The sequence below is a fragment of the Thalassophryne amazonica genome, chromosome 1, assembly GCF_902500255.1.
Source record: "Thalassophryne amazonica chromosome 1, fThaAma1.1, whole genome shotgun sequence".
NCBI classification, from domain to species: Eukaryota; Metazoa; Chordata; class Actinopteri; order Batrachoidiformes; family Batrachoididae; genus Thalassophryne; species Thalassophryne amazonica.
The window spans coordinates 26,707,583-26,729,657 of NC_047103.1; the positions used below are offsets into that span (position 1 = coordinate 26,707,583).

General features: G+C 40.9%; 1 protein-coding gene across 1 annotated transcript in view; it reads right to left on the reverse strand.

The window, feature by feature from the left end:
* The window catches only part of LOC117509398 (enhancer of polycomb homolog 1-like), a 105,183-nt gene that overhangs the window by 59,471 nt on the left and 23,637 nt on the right, over positions 1–22,075 (reverse strand). Inside the window, 4 exon segments of the mRNA XM_034169420.1 lie at positions 3,076–3,224; positions 3,507–3,713; positions 3,969–4,114; positions 5,269–5,428. Of these exon segments, the coding sequence (XP_034025311.1) occupies positions 3,076–3,224; positions 3,507–3,713; positions 3,969–4,114; positions 5,269–5,428 (662 nt within the window).

Consider the following 22,075-nt stretch of genomic DNA (forward strand, 5'->3'; position numbering starts at 1 on the left):
CTGTGTGAAGCGCCTTGAGGTAACTCTGTTGTGATTTGGCGCTATATAAAGAAAATAAATTGAAATTGAATTGAATAATCAAAACTGTGACGTGCAAGCCATAGTGTGCTGTCAAATGTTATACAACAGACTCACAGAATCAAATGTTGAAAATGTAGTTTTAGTTGGTAAAATCACAGCAACATGAGGCCTCCCATTCTAGGCAGCACCCATAGACACACCCACTGTGTATTCAGAGAACCACTTTAAAAGGGGGGGGGAAAAAAAAAAAAAAAAAAAAAAATCAATTTTTCAAGTATAAGAACACCAACTCCCAAATCGTACTGAAACTCAGCACCAGTCGGTAACCAAAAAATAAAACTACTGTATATTGTGCTACAGTAATAAGACAAATTTGCATATATAGTTCACAACTTCAATATTTTGATGACAGGCAGCTTGGCATGTGGTCTGGAAGCCCATGGCAATGTTGCAATTTGATGTAAAAATAAACTTTTCTTCAAGGACGTGTGAAAAAGATCAAAGATATCTGCAGACACACAGTGAGGCACAACTAACTGGTTTAAAAAAATGAATAAACTGGGGCAAATGCTTCCTGCCTACAATGCATCTCAACCAAACACAGATTAAAAACATTTGTTGAATTAAAGGAAAGTACCCCCCAAGACACTCAAGTGACTAACACACACACACAAACACATACACCTGGGCCACTCTGCTGGCATGAAGCAGTGAAGCATTCAGTGAGAATAGAGTGGTCCAATCTGGTTACAAAGTGCAGCCAGAAACCAGGCGGGGATAACAAGGGGAAATTGAAATGTCAGTACAAATCAAAAGCACTTCACAGAAAAGGGTCCAATTTAAGATCCCACTGACAGCTACTTGCTGAGGAAATTCACTCCATTCGAATGCCATGTACAGATGGATCACAAACGCTCTACTGTAGAAAAGATCAGTTGAGAGCAGAGTTTAAAAAAAATGTAAACAGATTTGTAAGAGAAATCCACTTGCAGCTATTGACTATAACTGAGGTGTCATTGAGCTAATTTACTGCTGACATCTAATGGAGTGAAAGTTAAAACTGATAAAGCATACCAACCAGTGTACATAACTGTGGCCCCAATTAACACAAGCACTGAAGCCTGACTTTACACAACACATCTGGTTTGTGCCTTCATATTATCAATCTTCCAGACTCGTGCCCTAATAGCCTCTATATGTGACGAGTAAACAAAAGTCTAATCAAATATGTGGGCTAACCACATCAGGCAGCCAAAACACAAGATGCAGATCTGACTGTCACCCGGGTTTATGTGGGCTCAATACTGAACCTTATAACAAATTATTCCCCAACAACCTTGGAGAATCCTAACTGGATTTACTTTCATCATAATGCTGAGCAGTTACCTCTGTGGTGTAGGAGTCAAACTACCAACTGAAAGATCAGGATTTGATTCTAGGTGTGTCCATTGTTCCACTCCACCCTGCTGTAAACTGTTACCAGCCCTGGTTGGAGAGTAACCTGAGATAGACCAGTGATCTACGAGGTCTATTAGATAATAAACCAACCCTTTTATTTAACTATATGGATTTGAATGACGTGCGATTACACCAATCATGCTTGAACCCTCGTGCGCATGCGCAAGTTTTTTCACGCATCGGTGACGTCATTTCCCTGTGGGCAGGCCTTGAGTGAGATGTGGTCCTGCCCTCTCGGCTGAATTCCTTTGTTTCACACGCTGCTCGAGACGGCGCGCGTTGCTTTATCAACATTTTTTCTGGACCTGTGAGGAATATCCGAGTGGACACTATTCGAGAAATTAAGCTGGTTTTTGGTGAAAAGTTTAACGGCAGATGAGAGATTATGGGGTGTTTCTGTCGCTGTAAGGACTTCCCACAGAGCAGGACGTCGTGCAGCGCTTCCAGGCGCCGTCGTCGGCCTGTTTCAAGCTGAAAACATCCTAATTTAAGGCTTAATTCACCCAGGACGTCGTGAGAGAACAGAGAAGATTCAGAAGAGGCCAGCATGAGGACTTTATGCGGACATTCCACTGTTTAAGGACATTTTTTAATGAAAGACGTGCGCGCAAATTCACCGAGTCGTTTCCGTGACGACTCGGCAAATCTGTGTGCGCTGCGACAGGAAAAACACCTCCGTGTTGAAAACCATTTGTAAAATTCAGGCGGCTTTTGATGGCTTTCAACAAGTGAGTAACTGAGAAACTGTTTAACAGCTTGGGCATGTTCCAACTTGCTCGTTAAGGTTTCCAACGGAGGTGTTTTTCCTATCGCGAACCCCCGCGGTCGGGTCCGGCCCAACATGCGACTCTGCCCGCATGTTCTTTCATTACAAAATGTCCGTTAACAATGGAATGTACGAATATACTCCTCATGCCGACTTCTTCTGAAAGTTCTCTGTTCTGTGACGAGTTCCTGGATCAACAGAACCTGAAATGTGGAAGTTTTCAACTTGAAAAGGTGAGACGCTGCCGCCTCGAAGCGCAGATCGCCGTCAGGTGCCGTGGGCCGTCCTTACGGCGACACTACCAGACCAAAATCTCTCATCAGCCGTTAAAATTTTTACCGAAAACCAGCTGAATTTATCGAATGGTGTCCACTCAGTTGTGCCTTACAGTTTTGAAAAAATTTTGATCAAACAAAGCAGCAGTCTCTGAGTCATGCCTAAACAATGAAAAAACGACGAGAGGGTGGGCCACTCCTCACTCAAAGACTGCCCACAGGTGAATGACGTAACCAACAGGCGTGAAAAAACTCTCGCATGCCTATGAGGGTTCAAGCATGTCTGATGTAATCACACGTGATTCAAATCCATATGGTTTTTGAAAAAAATAATAAGGTCGGATACTTTTCTAATAGACCTCGTATGCAGAGGGACATAGACACTCATCCGCTTCACGTTACAGAACCTGGTTTTAAACACAGGCTGTATGGGCCTCAAGGCATTTCTTCTCTTGCTCTCCACTCTTTCATCATGAAGTAGGGTGAAACAACATCAATACCCACTGCAAAGCTCCTGGGATTTAAATGGCATCTGTTAATTTATTGTTTTCTTACCGTTTTTCTACAATTTCCAGCGTGAGGTGCAGCAGTTCCCTCTTGCTTTTCTCCCTCCTCTTGATCATCTCAAGAATGGTGACTGCTCGGCTCAGGTCTCTGCGCAGCTTCAACATCTTCTCATATGAAGCCTCGTCATTCTTTCGATTCTGCACATTGAGTAACATCAGATTATTCAAGATTTTAGTTGTTATTCCACCACAGGTTTGAAAATAACTACTCAATGAAGTGTAAATTATTGCTCTGGTGCAACTGAACTGTTACATCCACTGAGGAAACTAACGAATCATGGAGAAGGATTTTTTTTTTTTTTTAAATCCATGCTGCTCCAAAGAGAATGCTAGTCATTTTAGGCACAGGACAAGTAAATGCATTCAGAGTAGAAAAGCTGCTACAAATACTAGTGCTTGCCTGTCACAACGACCTCCTACCTTCCTGGTCTGCATCTTCTCCGTCCGTCGGCGGAAGGCCACATAGGGGTCGCTGGTGCTGGAGCCATCCCTTTTCTCCTGTTTGACGTTGGGGATGAGGGAGCCACCTTTGTAGGTTTTCCTCTTGCGGCTCCAGTAGTCAAACACCTCCTTTATGAGCTCGTCATCCTCCTTCAGCAGCAGTTTGGCCTCCTGAAGACTGACAAGCTGTAGAACCACACCAGACATTAAGATGATCAGGTGATACATTCTGTCAATCCTGCGTAACAATACACTAAAAAAGCCAAATTCTACAACCCAACAAGCACTTAATAAAATCTCTTCACTGAGTGTTGCAATTATAAAAACATTTAAATCAGTATCAAATAAATCAAAAGTTAAAGAGGTTACTGATCCATATTTGTCACATTTTAATAATTGCACCCTATTGTTTGCTCATTACCAACATGCTGATAAAATTACCTGCTGTCCGCTGCCTTTCTCTAATCGATCAATCATCTCTTCAAATTGCAGGTTGGTAATTTCCATTTTCTTCTTCAGCTTATTCACAAACGTTTCATCCTCTGAATCTAGGTCATAGTCTGGCTGTTCTGCATCCAAACTGAAAGCTGCGAAATGGCGACGGGATGGTTTGAGTCAGACTCGTACAACATTAAACCAAAGGCATCATCAAGAACAGAATGGCAGAAGTCAACAGTACATCTCTTACTGCCACTAAAACACACTGTTGGTGAATGTGAAGACCTGACATTCAGTAAATCTACAGCTCTGTCACCATCAGATTCTGCACAATAAGCAAACCAAATTGAACCCAGAGCCTTTGGGAAGGTGTGCAACATTCCCTCTGCCTGTGCCAAGAACAAAAGTGCAGTGGTATAGTAAAAACTGTTTGCAATAGTTCTCCCTGAGGTTCAGGAGTTGTTAATCCAAATGTTGCCTTTAACAGCTGCAGTAAACAAATCAAATTGTGCTATCAGTCTGCTTTTCAATGTGATCCTGGAAGATATACTCGATGTTCTCTGTGACTCCAAGTCTGTTTAACGGAATTCTCAGCACATAATTTTTTTTTTTTTTTTTTTGCCAGTGTACAAAACTGAGTGGGGGGGGCTACTGGGCAGCGTAAGTCTTGTTTGAGGGCGTATGCTAAAGGGTTAAAATATGACGCATATAACACAATAATCCTACATCTGGGGACAGCCCTCGTATGTCCCCATCAGAAACATGACACTTTCTCTGAGTTTTTGGGCAAATTACACGGAAAACAAAGCAAAAATGCAAACAAGTGATGATGCGGTGGAAAAGCAGGCATGTGTTGCGATCTGATTATAACCCGGAACTCAAACATGTTGAGGCGGTTGTGCAGGTGAGAGACCACAGCTACTCTGTCAAAGTGTGCAGGCCAACACAACCTCTCCCATTTGCCTGGTCTTCCCTTCTCCATTGGGAACCAAAAACACTGCACTTTTTGCGACTGCTTCAGTGATTGCAGCTGAAAACAACACAGTACACCATGTTTCTTTGTGAAGTGATGCTGTGTTTATATTGTGCAACTCAGGCTGTACACGGAAGTGGTCAAATCCCACAATATTACGCAGGGGTTCAAACGAGACTGTGCTGCCCTATTTAACCGGAGAGAGGTACAGTGTAATCACCTCCACAAAGAATTCCCTTTTAGGCATTCACACGTAAGTCACACTAAACCAATAGCCACCACCTCAATCTGCTCATTTCAAACCAAAATTCAAACATGGCTGTGACTCACGCTGTATGTGAATAAGCTGCTTTGGCATCTTGAACTCCCCGGGGTAAAGGGACTCGTAGTGTGTGATGTTGCACTCTGCCTCGGGGACGGGGATAACCATGTTGTCCCGTTTCTCGCCATATACCTGATGTGCTGAAATGGCCCGCTGGAGATGGTGCTCCTAGAAGACAGAACAGCTGTTTAGAAACTGAAGTGTAACAACTCTGGGAGAGAGAGAATTCACCCACCCAAGTTCAAAAACATTTATAAAGTTTACATTTGCACTTTGTCTCAGGGTGCTGGTTTGTGCCTTGATATTATCAGCCTGACGGAGCTCAGCTCTCTGCTGCTCACTAGTTTAAAGCTACTATATGTACATTTTGAACACAGCAGCAAATGCTGCATCAATCCAATATCAACATGCTTTAACCTTTCAAACATTCCTGACCCATGTATAATGTCAAGACATATGTATTACTATCACATGAATCACATTTAGGTACTTTTTTCACATTTCATTTCCAATGTTGAATATTCTTGAGAACTAAAAGTTCATTGCTCTTTGAAAGGATGCACTTGCATTTTTGTGCGATGATATACCCATGGCATAAAATGGGTCTAATGCTGCGTTTACACATAACGACGACAAGTCACGAATGCCACGAAGTACACATTCTTGGCCGCTGATCATGCATGTGATGATTCGGGGCAGAGGCGTCAGGTGTTCTGAGGAACTGCTGCAACCTGTTACCACATGTTACGATTAATGGCACGTGTTGCTGGAGAATTATCAGGAACCATTACGCATGGTCAACAATAGTGTTCCGCGTTGTTGTGCGCTATTGCACATAAGCGCATCGTTAAGTTCTGTCACGTTGTGAACGAGGTGAATTGTCTCCACACACACACCCATATTCATCCAACCGAATTCAGATCGCTCCAGTTTTTCAGAAGAACTTTGTGACTGCATGCGTAGTTGGGCTCTGTGCCATGGAGTGGTGCAGAGAGGAGGAGGAGGACAGAGCTAGATGTGTGGCTTGATGCGGCTCTCGTCTTGCGCATTTTCCCAAACATCAGGCACATGCAGCAGGTGGAACACCTGCAGGAGCATGCTGAAGAGCACTGAAATTTGACTTTTAGCCAACTTGGTGTCAGCAATCAAACTGAATGTTGTGCAGCAGGGTTTAATTGTGTGCACGCTTCTTCCTCTGCTGGAGTGGAGGAGGTGCAGCGATGTCGGGCAGCACGCGAGTCTCCTCTCGCTTCTCTGGTTGCTCAGCGTTCTCCCGCTCATCAGTTACAACAGCAGGTGGAACACCTGCAAGAGCGTCCTGAGGAGTTTCAGCAGGAACTGCGGAATGACATTTGGAGCAGAGTTTAATTGTGCGCACGTGACAAAACTGATTTGTCGTGGCGCGCAGTGAAATGTGATGCCGCGTTACAAGTCATGTCAAAACTTGACAGTTTCCATGTCACTTTGTAATAACGCGTGCCAGTTTGGGCTCCAAGAACCATCACAGGAACCACTACGAACGTTGTCACGTTCTATTAAGGATCACTACTCATCAAGATGCTCAGTTGCGACCTCCACGACGTGAGATGAAATGAGGATGGTGTGTGACATTCATGGAAGATTTTTTGACAGGCAAAAACATGCTCCACGAATGTCACGCACCAAAACGCACTATTAAGAAACCTATTCAGATGTGTTAAGTTACATTAAGAATGTCAGGAATGTGTCACGAATGACAGAAAAATGACATTGGTAACGCGTCTTGGTTATGTGTAAACGCACCTTTATATAGGGTTAGGTATCAAGAACCGGGTCTTTTCGGGTATCGTTAAGAAAAGATTCAATCCACCGATATCAATAGCCTTTTTGCTTAACGGTTCCCTTATCAGTCCTTCAGAGCAGCCGTTGTTTTTGAGGGTGTTTGTCAGGAAAATGATCGTTTCTCGATGTTGATTATAGACCCTGCGGCGGGTCTGTAATCAACCATTTCTGTAGCGAGGCTCTGCTTTGAACCTTGAACCAACGAAGCAGTGCTTTGATCCGCTGCTTCGTTGGTTCATTGCTTCGCTCCTCTTCAGAAGTAGCAACTCAGCTTCTTAACCCCTCTCAAAGCCATGAAGATATGTCAATCGCGAGTCACTTTTGTGCGGTGACTAACTGGGACTCCTGTCTTGTTGCGAGAAAGAAACAAGAATCGCCCTCCATTCCATTGCTCCAAACGCTGTGCCACTCTCTACTGAGTCTAGAGTCAAGTCGGAATTAATAACTTCAAAGGGAGTCACCTTTTAAATCAAATGACACCTCTTTCCAAACGTAATACAAACAAGACACTGCAATCGATCAAAATGTTTTTTCCCCTCCCAAAATGAGATATCCTGCGCTGATGTGCAGGTGCCAAAAACTGTATGGATGCAGACCCCATCCAGCAACCGCCTGAGTTCAGGTCAAAGTATGGCGAGACATTCACGCCATTAATGTCTGAACGAAAATGCTTTTGACAAAAACTACAGATTCTGTTTATTTCTATTTATGTCCAGAGATCAAGCATCCACCATTTACAGTTTATTTATGTCCAGAGATCAAGGATCCAGTGACCAATTTCATATTTATTTACTGTAAGACTCAATAAAATGTTGTTGACATAGAAAACCTATAAAGCCTACTTGTAGCACACAGAAAATTCACAGGAGGAATTGATAAGGGAATCAATAAGAAATCGGATCGATTAGCAGAATCAATAATGGTATTGATAGATAAAATCTTAATACCCATTCCTAGTCTTAGAACGACATCAATAATATCATATCTAATGCCATATATTGTCCAGCAAAATTTGTTATCGTGACAGGCCTACAGGTTTGGTCATTAAACCAGTTTTTTGTCTTTCTTTATAGCTGCATGTGGGTATCCATGTTTGACCAGGGTGAAAGCATGGTGAACGCCCCAGACTTTACCCCCCTCCCCAAGTAGACAAGTATAATATATAGTTATTTGTTCTGTATATTCCATAAATAAATTATACACACACGCAATAAATCAAAAGTCTGAATCAATGTGTTGAAATGACCTATATATTGATCATTTTTTTCCAAAGCCATTTTTGTTGACATATAAACAAAAAAGGGCTCACTCCTGCTTTTCTGACTAGTGAACATTCATAAATATAAAAACGTCTGATCAAACGTGTTAGCGGTATATTTTTGACAAAACAGATGCTTGAATATTAGTCTGGAGGCAATTTGCACATTTCATGTTGACATAATGGACACACACACACACACACACACACACACACACACACACACACACACACACACACACACACACACACACACACACGGTGGAGAACGGACAACTTTAATCCCTAAAATTATCACATAAATGCTTCAATACCAGGCCTTCAAACCAAATTCTACTAAAAGCTGGGAAAAGGGGTAACATCAAAGCATTTGTTTTCAGGAAAAATAGCCACTCCAGCCAGATGCTGAGGAGTCCAGCAGTGTTCACTGTACAGTGATAAAAGTGGGCCATGGGAGGGGGTCTCCTCCAGAAAAATCTGAAATCTCAGATCAATTCTGGTGCATTTTCAGGTCAATTTACGGGGGTAAAAAAAAAAAAAAAAAAAAGAGAAAAAAAATTTCCAAAATTATTATTATTATTATTTTTGTCAAGTCAAGTGTTCCACCCCAGTCTTTTCACACTTGTGTTGTACTACCAGCGTTTAATTCAAAAAACATACATTGTGGTTCAAAAAGTACAAAGGAAATGACAATTCAAAGAACTCAAAACTATTAATTCTCAGTGTCAGTTCAAATGGAACAACAGGAGATGGCACATTAATGCAACAACTTGTTAAACCTTCACTAACTTCTGAGGTTTCCTAATTTTGGCAGGAGCTTTGGAGCTATTGATCATCTCTGTTTACAAATTCTTGGCCACCTTAAAATCCTTATGTGTTTTTACTTCAAGATTAGTATCTTATAGTACATTTTTAAGTAAAACTTTTTTACATTAGAAAACTTGTAACGAGAGACATTCGTCACGAATGTCCCGCGTGCAGTACTATTTTCCATGTGCTGGCTAAAGTAGCTCTTCGTTCGCCACGCTAAGCTGCAGCTCACGAATGTCTGACGCACTCCAAATCCTCCCCTCACGGGGACGCTGTAGTACGGAGGCCGTTGACAAACGGTACACACAGTGAGTAAGCAAGAAAATGTTTAAGAAAATGCTTTTTAAAAATCGATTCTTGGACATTTTGGACAGATTCAGAATCTTAATAAATAAGATTCGCAATTCGGATGTGAATCGATTTTTTCCGACACCCCTATTTGACAGTTGTGACCACTGGTGACCTTGAAAAGTAGGTCAAGGCCCCCAGCCATCAAACCCATGCGAAGTACTCCTCCAAGGCATGTACCCACCAAATATGAAGTTTCTGCAAGCAATAGGTGTGAAGCTACGTTGCGGCGAAGGATTTGACAGTTGTGACCGTGGAACTGAATTAATGCATGCTATCAAAAATAACCAAGAAATGCTCACAACGTGAGAGAAAAATCTGGATTTCTGGAAAACTTTCATCACTGATTGTGATGAAGGAGGAGGTGTGAGAGGTACACGAAGTACTGAATAAACAGTACTGTATTGCAAAGGCCGCCATTTTTTTTTTGTTTTTTTTTTTATACAGAGGTCTGCTGAAACCTTCAGGACTGTTTGGAAAGTTAAAGACTCGATGGAAATACAAGTGATGAAGTTTTCAATGTAAGGGGAAAGTATTTTTTAACACATTGAAAACTCAGCCATCTGCCTGGGTTTACATACAATGACCATTCAACAATTGCATCATTTACGCAATCTGAAGTAGAGGTCGACTGACATGGATTTTTAAGGGTCGATATGATTATCGGCAAGGTTTGGAGGCCAATACAGGTATTTGAGGCAGATACATGCTCGCAGTAAAAAGTGTCAAAATTTAGTATAACGCATGCTTAACACAAAACTTTCTTTGAATATTATGTTTAATATGTTTAATTCACAGACTCTTTCAACATGACCTTCACATAAAAAGTGCATGGAGCTACAAAGAACATTATTATTTTATTTATTTATTGTTTACTTGATGAGGACAATGCACATTAATGGACACTTTGTACATTTTCATGCTTTAGTGTAAATATGCCAGATTTAGCTAAAAGCTACTTCCATCTGTAGTCCTCAGACAGACAATTACAATAAATAAATTAAAACAAAACATGAGATTATGTACATCTCACCTGTGTTGACAGGTTTGATTTTGATTTTTTAAGCTCATTTTTAAAAGCACTCAGGGTGGGAATATCTCGTATGCTTGTTGGAAGGCTGTTCCAGTTTGTTCCAGTTTATGAAGTTGAACAACTAAATAGAGCTGACACAGCTCCAGCTTGAACACTGCTATCTTCTTCTATGCCAGTCTGTGGGACAGTTAGCTTCTGCACTGACAGTCTGAACTTATATAACAAATCCAGTTGTGTAGAGGGCAGGAATTTGTTACAAACCAGAAAGCAGCAATTCATATTTTAAGAGTGGTGTGGGCTAATGGCCCCTCAGTGCCTGAAGTAAGGGGCCATTTGCACCCAGATTTCTCACCAGGATTAGCAAAGTAATGAGATGGAAAAATAACTTTAAAAAGGTGGGGGTGGCGCAGGGGAGGAAGGCAAGGCCCCACTGAAGCTTTTGCATTGTGGGTTTATAAAGGGCCTTTGTCCATCTAAATATACCAAATAGCTCTGGAATTAACTTAATTAGACTATGATATTTTTACGTTTTACATACCACGTTTCCAAAATATTGCACAATCAGGTACTTAAACTCACAGTAACTCCCAAATCATGAGCTCACAACATTGAAACTAAAAGTTACATGTACATTTCTATCATGGATCTGATTAAGTAATGTCAATTCTTCTTTTATTCATCTTGGTCCAGTTGTTCTAAAAATCAAATCAATTTTATTTATATAGCGCCAAATCACAACAAACAGTTGCCCCAAGGCGCTTTATATTGTAAGGCAAAGCCATACAATAATTACGGAAAAACCCCAACGGTCAAAACGACCCCCTGGGAGGAAGCACTTGGCGACAGTGGGAAGGAAAAACTCCCTTTTAACAGGAATAAACCTCCAGCAGAATCAGGCTCAGGGAAGGGCGGTCTTCTGCTGGGACTGGTTGGGGCTGAGGGAGAGAATCAGGAAAAAGACATGCTGTGGAGGGGAGCAGAGATCAATCACTAATGATTAAATGCAGAGTGGTGCATACAGAGCAAAATGAGAAAGAAACACTCAGTGCATCATGGGAACCCACCAGCAGTCTAAGTCTATAGCAGCATAACTAAGGGATGGTTCAGGGTCACCTGATCCAGCCCTAACTATAAGCTTTAGCAAAAAGGAAAGTTTTAAGCCTAATCTTAAAAGTAGAGAGGTTGTCTGTCTTCCTGATCTGAATTGGGAGCTGGTTCCAGAGGAGAGGAGCCTGAAAGCTGAAGGCTCTGCCTCCCATTCTACTCTTACAAACCCTAGGAACTACAAGTAAGCCTGCAGTCTGAGAGCGAAGCGCTCTATTGGGGTGATATGGTACTATGAGGTCCCTAAGATAAGATGGGACCTGATTATTCAAAACCTTATAAGAAGAAGAATTTTAAATTCTATTCTAGATTTAACAGGAAGCCAATGAAGAGAGGCCAATATGGGTGAGATATGCTCTCTCCTAGTCCCTGTCAGCACTCTAGCTGCAGCATTTTGAATTAACTGAAGGCTTTTCAGGGAACTTTTAGGACAACCTGATAATAATGAATTACAATAGTCCAGCCTAGAGGAAATAAATGCATGAATTAGTTTTTCAGCATCACTCTGAGACAGTCCTACATATTTGTTTAATATGCGCATTGAATGACATATCCTGATGAAAAATGACTCCCAGATTTCTCACAGTATTACTAGAGGTCAGGATAATGCAATCCAGAGTAAGGATCTGGTTAGACACCATGTTTCTAAGATTTGTGAGGCCAAGTACAATAACCTCAGTTTTATCTGAGTTTAAAAGCAGGAAATTAGAGGTCATCCATGTCTTTATGTCTGTAAGACAATCCTGCAGTTTAGCTAATTGGTGTGTGTCCTCTGTCTTCACGGATAGATAAAGCTGGGTATCATCTGCATAACAATGAAAATTTAAGCAATGCTGTCTAATAATACTGCCTAAGGGAAGCATGTATAAAGTGAATAAAATTGGTCCTAGCACAGAACCTTGTGGAACGCCATAATTAACCTTAGTCTGTGAAAAAGATTCCCCATTTACATGAACAAATTGTAATCTATTAGATAAATATGATTCAAACCACCGCAGCGCAGTACCTTTAATACCTATGGCATGCTCTAATCTCTGTAATAAAATTTTATTGTCAACAGTATCAAAAGCAGCACTGAGGTCTAACAGAACAAGCACAGAGATGAGTCCACTGTCTGAGGCCATGACAAGATCATTTGTAACCTTCACTAATGCTGTTTCTGTATTATGATGAATTCTAAACCCTGACAAACTCTTCAAATAGACCATTCCTCTGCAGATGATCAGTTAGCTGTTTTACAACTACCCTTTCAAGAATTTTTGAGAGAAAAGGAAGGTTGGAGATTGGCCTATAATTAGCTAAGATAGCTGGGTCAAGTGATGGCTTTTTAAGTAGTGGTTTAATTACTGCCACCTTAAAAGCCTGTGGTACATAGCCAACTAATAAAGATAGATTGATCATATTTAAGATCAAAGCATTAATTAATGGTAGGGCTTCTTTGAGCAGCCTGGTAGGAATGGGGTCTAAGACATGTTGATGGTTTGGAGGAAGTATCTAATGAAAATAACTCAGAACAATCGGAGAGAAAGAGTCTAACCAAATACCGGCATCACTGAAAGCAGCCAAAGAGAATGATATGTCTTTGGGATGGTTATGAGTAATTTTTTCTCTAATAGTTAAAATTTTATTAGCAAAGAAAGTCATGAAGTCATTACTAGTTAAAGGAATACTCGGCTCAATAGAGCTCTGACTCTGTCAGCCTGGCTACAGTGCTGAAAAGAAACCTGGGGTTATTTTCTTCAATTAGTGATGAGTAGTAAGATGTCCTAGCTTTACAGAGGGCTTTTTTGTAGAGCAACAGACTCTTTTTCCAGGCTAAGTAAAGATCTTCTAAATTAGTGAGACGCCATTTCCTCTCCACTTAGGGGTTATCTGCTTTAAGCTGCGAGTTTGTGAGTTATACCACGGAGTCAGGCACTTCTGATTTAAGGCTCTTAAGGAGTTTTCACTTGTACAATGAGCTACCAGTACCAGGATAATTTCATTGGTGAGGAGTTACAAAACTGCGTGTAGTCAAGTAAAGTTGGACAGATATTCAAAGATTTTACCTTGCGGATCCAATAACTTCAAAGCGCACAACCAGTGCACAACCAGAGGGAGTTCATCGCTGTGTGATGTGAGTTTGGTTGCACTACAAGCAATACATAAAAAGTTAGCAATTTTATTCAAATTTACTAGAATAATAAATCCTCCCAAAATATGCAAGAGCTCATTTTTTCCCCCATCTAAGTGTTATAGTACAATCAGGGGGATTTCATTGATGTGTCATGTGAGTTTGGTTGTAATACAAGCTACTGTATAATTAAAAGGTTAGGGATTTTATATAAAAAAAAATTATTAAAATAAAAAAAATCCCTGAAATTATGTACTAGTACATTTTTCCAATCCAAGTGCTGTTATTATTGAGTTTGTAAATCAAAGCATTTCCTTTCGTCTACGTAATGTCTTGACCATCCCTGAGCTCCAGTCTCACAGCGGGCTGCATGTCAAAACTGATGTAATTCACAAAGAACAGAGGACATCTCATTTTAGGGAGAAAATGGTTTTGGTCAGCTGGAGTTTGTTGTCTAGATTACAACATTTGGAAAGAGGTGTCATTTGATTTAAAACTGCGATTCGCTTTGAAGTTATTGATTCCGGAAGGTCGACTCTTTGGTTCTTTCCAACTTTACTTAACAGTCAAGTCCCACAACAATACACGGAGGATATTACTCATTTATTTTTCTTTACACGAGGGGCCGTAACATCAGCTTACTGGCGAACCGGAAACAATGACAGCATTAGGAGGAATGATTTTTTAATTAGTCAAGTCCCATAACAACACAGAGGACATTATTTTTCCTTTACAGGAAGGACCACAACTTCACTTTACAAACCAGCGAAGCCTCAAGCAGCAGGAGATATTAACCCTCTGGGGTCCGAGGGCATTTTTTGGACAGTTCACTCGCCTTGCATAAATGTTTTATTATTGCTGTTAACAGCTCTCCCTGCATCCCACAATCAAGTTTTATATCTCTTTTTTTCAGGATAACCTGTGCTTTCAGAATATATATGTTTTAGTTGTGTTTTATAAGTGTAATAAAGGTTTACAATCAGAAATAAGCAAGGAAAAAATAAAGCGAAAAATAATTTTCCACACACATTTATTCAAAACACACAGCAAACTATAACAACTGTTTTGACACTGTATAAAGGCAATTTGAGGTCTGACTGTACAACAAAAAGGTTCAAACAAACATAAATGCACATTTTTGAACAATATATACAAAATGGTCTATGCGTTTTGTTATTTGATATGGTAAACAGTGCTTTACGGCAGCAAGAAAGCAACAGAGTTACAGTAACATTCACATGCAAACTAGTGGAGCAATCCTGATAGTTACGCACTCTGAGCACGTGAGATTGTCATCAGAGGCTCTCCGTCTGCTTTCACTGATTGCTTTGCATAATGGCGGAGGGTGCCCAATAGTATGTACTCATTGGAGCATCCAGGGGGCTATTCAAACGGGCCAACTAATAACATATCACTCCTGAAAATGATCTTTGGCTTTTCACGTGAGGTGAATCTGCCCTACGACTGGATTATGGAAAACCACGTGACAGTGAACCAATTCTGATTGGACACTCACATTGTGCACGTCATCACACAGCTTCTATGAGGAGTACAAAGATGGCCGATGGCTAGCTTGAAAGTCCGCAGAGTTAACTTTTCAGCAAAAAAAGAAAGAAAAGTCATTTTCTATCTCTTATCATTAAAAAGTTATTTAGAATTTAGTAAAGCTTGGTCTTAGCCGTCGTATATGACGCGTCGGCCCCAGAAGGGTTAATGGTCCAGTCCACGCTAGAGAACTGTCGTGGGCTGCCTCACAAAAAAGACACATTAATGAAGAACACAAAAAGTGTCTAGTGTGACACGGCGGACAATTCTCATTTCTTGCCCACACACAACAACAACAGACAAGAGTCCCAATTAGCGACTTTAATCAGCAGAAAGGCGAGTCATGACTGACATCTTCAAATGGCACTGACAATGCTGTTTAGTGTTTTCTCCTATTGAAAAAAAAAACTGAGTTTTGTTGTAAACACAAAGCCTTTAATCTGTAAAACTGTTAATTTTGTGAATGTATCAGCAGCTATGGACAAAGGTGGAACTGTGGGTTACTTAATGAAGGATTTTGGCGAAGTTTTTTCTTTTACTCAGACGAAGAGAGGCACTGCTTTCGGTGGTGTGCTGCAGCTCCGAGTGAAGCCACGGTGTCGAGTTCTTTCAAATTTGAGGTCAAAATCTGGCATTCTGAGGCTTCTTCAAGGACCAGTAAAGTGACTCAAGAAAGGGCAAGTAACTCAAAAGTACAAGTTACCACAGAAACAGAACATTACAGAATTGTAACAAGCGAGACTATGCGTTTTGCAATCAAAATGCCGTGTGAAACAGCGAGTCAGATAAGAACAACAAAGCATGGAAGCTGCATGAAATAGGATACGTATACGCATTCTTACTGTCATTTTGCCACTTTTTTTTTAGTATTTTGGAAAAATATGCTGTTTACTATGAATGGGCTTACCATTTCCTGGCATCAATGTTAACTATTTCTGAAAGAATTGATCACCAAGGGGAAAGCTGTACGCTAGGAATAATGCATATATATATATATATATAAAAAAAAAGCCATTTTGGCAAGGGGGCGCAAAGCCAAAACAATGGGGTGCGGCACCTCATTTCCCAGTTTAGAAAAGCCCATGCTGTCATATGGGCCAGTATAAACGGCCATATACAGATATCTACAAAAATGCTGAATGCCAGGCCAATAATGAGTCAACTCCAATCTGGAATATACAAGTGTTCCCCAATCTGCCATGGCACAAGATGACCTGTTAAAACAACAGAAAGTTAAAAAAGTGTTTCTGCATCAGACCCAATGTGAAAGCAATTATCCAGAAAGCCCAGAATTTCAAAAGAGGGTAGGCCTGCAGCATTCACATATATCCTCCAAAAAAAAACAAACTATTTCTTATGGTGATTCTATTCTAACACCACTTTTTTGTGGCACTTTGCTGTGATTTATCTCCACTCTGACTTGGCATACATGGCCCATTATTTTCACAGTAGTTTCTTTCTTAGTTCTCTGTAGTCAAACTCAGAAATGAATCATCAAGATGCTGTGGGAGAGTTCCCTGGGAGATACAAAAAGTATCAAGTGTATTTTTGGCATCAATTTGGCTCCAGACTGACTGGACACGCAGATGGAGTTGATACATTGGAAAAAGTCAGAATACATTATCTCCAGGAGTTAATGGACTTTCTTACTGATTTCACTTATCTGATTTCTCTTCTGATTTATAGTTTTTCCTGTGCCGTGCTGCAAGTGTGCACTCTGATGTGCGTTCTGTTCTCATTTATCTTTCTTCTTGTGCAGCACTGCAGGTGCGCGCGCAATCCGTCAGTGAGCAGACGTGGAGATGTCCTCTGTAAGGAGTTATACTGGATGTGTGGACATGTCTTCTCGCTGGCGATTGGTCTATGAGCAGGAGTTAATGAACTTTAACACAATCTTGACAGAACCTGATGAAGTGAAACTGCCGAGGAGCTGCAGCCAGATTGTAATGAGCATTTTTTTTTTTCTTTTAATTGTTCACGTGCTCTTTGAGGTATAGTAGAGAAGCTTGAATCGTCGACTGGACTGGGTTGCTTGACGTGAGGACGTTTCGCTTCAAATCATAGAAGCTTCCTCAGCTAAAATTCTTGCTCTGGTAGTCTGACTTCTGTCTTGACTCTTGTAGAGAAGAATAAACCAGAAGCCAACAAAAGCTGGAGTTTTTAACCTAACCAGACCCCTCCTACCGAGAGGCCGACTGCTATAGGCTAGTAACTAAACAACAGCTCTAATTAGCACCTACTGTGCACTCTCCTAATGATGGGATGGAAGCCTCCCCTGATGGCTCCCTTGACGACTCTCCTGATGACATGAATGACTCATTACCATGAACAAAAGACTGAAACTGCTTTGACCTGAGTACCCCATTGTAAACAGGGCACAAAGCGTGTCTGAGACCCGCCCTCCAGTTAAGGCTGGGTTTCAACTGTTTTACAAAGAATGCTGAGGGGGGGGGGGGGGGGTGTGTGAAGAGGCCAGGAGAGGAGAGCTTCAGTCATTTTCACATGAAAACAAGAGCTAATGGGTTTAAAAAGTAGTAAGCATAACCTATAGAACTACAGTAAAACTTGTCTAAACCATCATCGTATAAACCGGATACTTGCACTTACTGGACAAAAGCAAAAAGTCTCAATGCTGTAGTATGGTTTTCCATGTAATAAACATATAAACCAGATTTTGTAGAATGTATTTTCGCTCCCATTGGACAAAATGTCCGACTTCACTGCAATGTATTTCCATTAAAAACCCATCACATGTACCCGACAGAGCAGTCTGGGTGTGCCCAGTTGCAACAGAGGTACGAAATGAAATTCAGCACTGACACTTGCCGATTAGAGGAAAGTGGGTACGAGGCCGGTGGTTATTAACAAAATGCTGCTTGCACTGTAACATGGTGTTAAGTTTCACACTTATCCCTGGGTGTGGAGAACTAAAGACAACCGCTTTAGATCAGAGCTGTCTACATGGCTGTGAACCCTCCCCCTAGCCTGACGTGCAACTGCTAAATGATGGAGACTGCAAGGGCTGTGATTGGTCACTTTTCCGGTTTCACGCCTTCCTCTCCCGTCATACTGTAATAGTTTTTGCAGTGCGCACGCCGATTACATTTCGATCATGGTTCAAATACTTTTGGTAGAAAAGTCTGCAAAGATGACCAACTTCACAACATGGAGTCACAAAAAGACACTCAACTGACCACAATTCATGGACAGAAATTGTACGTACTGTACCGTTGGTTTGGAAGTTCATGATTTTACAAGGAAGTGAAGCTCCTCAAGGGAAAACATGATCCAGGAAAAGCCACTGTTCCTGCTGTAAACTGGATTAAGACGTGACCTAGAACTTTATAAAGTTCACAGGCACATCATTGCATGGCCGCAGATATGCTTAGAAGAATAAATCAGGCTTTAGGATTTTAAGTTACCACTCCGCAGCAGACTTGGAAAAAAAATAGTGACTCAACCAAATGTAATCTTTTTAATACATATAATGCCCGGCGCTTACTTAAAGCAGGCGTTTATTTTTTTTGAGACAAAGTTTTGACCCGGCCATTAAAGGAGGCAAGCCCCTATTCGAGGTCAGACATTTTAAAGCCCAGTCACATGGCACATAACGGAGGGCAACGAAGCCCTAACGAAACAAGAAATCTGGACTTTCGTTGGCATCGTTTAACCTTCGCTCAGCTTCGTTCCTGCAGCCGGCGCTTCTTCAGGATTTTTAAACTGTTGAAAAATTTGAACGAAGGGCAACAAAAACCTCAATTCATCCATGTTTCGTTTCGCTGTAGTTCTTGACATTTTTTAATTGCTTTAGTTTTTGTAACGTTATTTAGTTTGACTTTGTTTGACCACTTGAATGTTTTCACACAGTGGAGAAGCTGGTTTGTTTGAGATGCTGCTGCTGCGTTCATGTACTGTTGGAAATTACAGGGCAAACTCAGCCTGTTTGCTTGGATTTTTTTTTTTTATCTGGGTGGGCGGTCAGCTTCACTGGGCTCAGGCACCTTATATAGGCCAGAATTAATCTTGTGTTGATACAATTAATTATTTTGCCACGAGCAACTGCTGAATTTGAAACAAAAACCATGCGTCATTTCCGACAGTACTTGAACACAGCGGCAGCAGCAGCTGATGCGTGCGCTTATTATTTTTTATTAAATATAACAATATGAGTGCAGGAATGACAATCCAGCCCTTAAGTACATGTGGCAACAGGTAGATAATTCAAATTATAATTCCGCACATGGGGAGTCAATGCACGCACTGCATGGACTGATCAATTTACTGCTCTAATATATTCAATCATCTTTACACTTGTATTTATTCCCCGTTTTGACAGTTTTCTGTTATAAATCAATATATATACCTTAGTAATGTAATACAGTGATACAGCAGTGACGACGCACACCAGAGGGTTTTTTTTTTTTTTTTTTTTTTAAATTGGAGCAAGGTGGAGCGCGCAACATGTCGACAGACAGTGTGGATTCTGATGATGATAGAGATGATCCCTCTTTTGTTCTGGACAAGGAATCAGGGCAGGTAGGTCCACCGACGTATGCACAGATCTCCACAGCTTCTGTTTGAGGTTTCTCCAGGACTCAGAGATGCAGACACACACTGCTCCAGCTGTGGTTCCAGGTGCATTTCGTTTGAAGTGTCGAGATTGTTAGCTTCAGTTTCGTTTAGTTCTCTTTCGTCCCTTTTGCGCTCTTGCTTTGCAGGCTATTTGATGATAAAGCTCTTTTGTCCACCTTTTCTCAACGAATTGCGACTTTTGTTACTTTTTCCCTTTGTTCAGAATTGTCGTGTGCCTTGTGACTGGGCCATAATCAAGGAAATACGTTAGCCTAATTGGTGTTGGGGATTCCAAGTAGATCATTCGGCATGCCCTGACTGTAAGGAATCCGTTGTATACATGTAGCAGATTTTGTCCTTTGTATACATGTTGTGGATTCGGATTACGGACCAAAGTCGCTGGTCCACCTGAATCCATTATGCGAGTTTTACTGTACAATTAGGGAACCCTGCTATCTGCGGTAAGTACGCTGAGATAGTACATAATACTTCAAAGCATATGCTTTTGTGCCCTGTACATGTAATTATTATCTCTTGTTTTACATTTAAGAAAATTATCCAGGATACTTGGGTTGAGTCCAAACAATCCTGAATACACTTGCTGCACATTTGAAGTCACAACAGACGCACACACAAAACAATACCTCCAAAAGTACTCTGGTGTTTTAACTATCCCAACAGCACAAGAAGGGAAACTGACAATTCAGTCAGACACTTGAACACATGGAAAACATGCTATATTGCGCAATCTGCAAGTCACTACAAAAACACATCAAGAGTTCAGACAGACAGTGCTTAATTTATTAGATGCTTAAAAGAATCAAACAAAAACAGCAGATTTGCTTCTACTTATTTTTGTTATGCCTTTCAAATATGGTCCTCGGAAAAAGAAGTTTCAAGACATGTAGTAAAATGTTACCCAACCACAGGTGTCCAGCTCATAGACAGAGTGCCCACTGGGCTAAGACATTCCATACTCTCAGACATAGATCCAAACACGACAGGCATGCATGAAAATCTGTTTTACTTAATGAATACAATAGTTAACGACCTACTTTCCGCTGTTGAATCTGTGTTGCATCTTACTGCACTGCTTATCTATGTGAAAATATTTTTATGCTCCAAAGTACCCAGTAATTCTATTCTCAGTGGTTGATGTAACAGATGGCCAATCCAGTCAGACATTACAGAGACCCATCGTGCTGCTTACAAGTGTTTTAACGCGGCTCTTACTGATTTCACACAACATGTTAAGACATTTTCTCTTCTTGAGATTTGGGCCAGTGTTCAAAGCGATGCACTAGCTGTGGCTGGCAAATACTGGACCACAAAAATCCTGTTGGTTGACCCATATTTTTTAAAAATGTCAGCTCCTGTGGAACATTTAAGTGGTTTGCATCTCATAACAGAGCCACATGGAGCTCTGCATGGAGTAACAGGAGAATGGTATCTGTGAGCTGGCATGAAAGCACACAGAATGAGAACATGGCTGAACCATCTGCCCCGGTTAAGCTCAACAATCGTCACACTGTACACTTTTTTGACAACAGCATACACCATGAGAATGACTTACAATCTCTTCAATGGGAGCATAACCTTAGACTGCCCTGGCACCAGAACTACATGACATCACTTTTATTACCTATAGCATAAACAACACAAGTCTTATGGACATCAACAATGCAAAGTTTCAGATCAGCCTGAATCAAAACAATTTCTCAGTTAATATGAAAAAATAAAAATCATTATTAACAACCACAATCAATATTTTGTCACACGTTCAAAAAAATTTAAGGAGACCAGTCACATCAAAAGTTTCAAAAATCAATTTTAAAATAATGTTGATTCCAGCCAGTTTCTACTCACCGCCATAAATATGGAGGTGCTATGACACAACTAGGATTGGGTATTGAGAACCGGTTCTTTTTTCAGAATCGTTAAGAAATGATTCGATCCACCAACATCAATAGCCTTTTTGCTTAATGATTCCCTTATCGGTCCTTCAGAGCAGCTGTTGTTTTTTAGGGTGTTTGTCGGGAAAATAATTTCTCTACATTCATTGTAGATTGTGCAGCGGGTCTGTAATGAACCGCTTCTGTAACCGCTCCGCTTTGAAGCTTAAACCAACGGAGCAGTGCACCAACCTGCTGTTTTGTGGGTTCTTTGCGTCACTGCTTTTCAGAAGCAGCAAGACCCCTTTCACACTGGCGT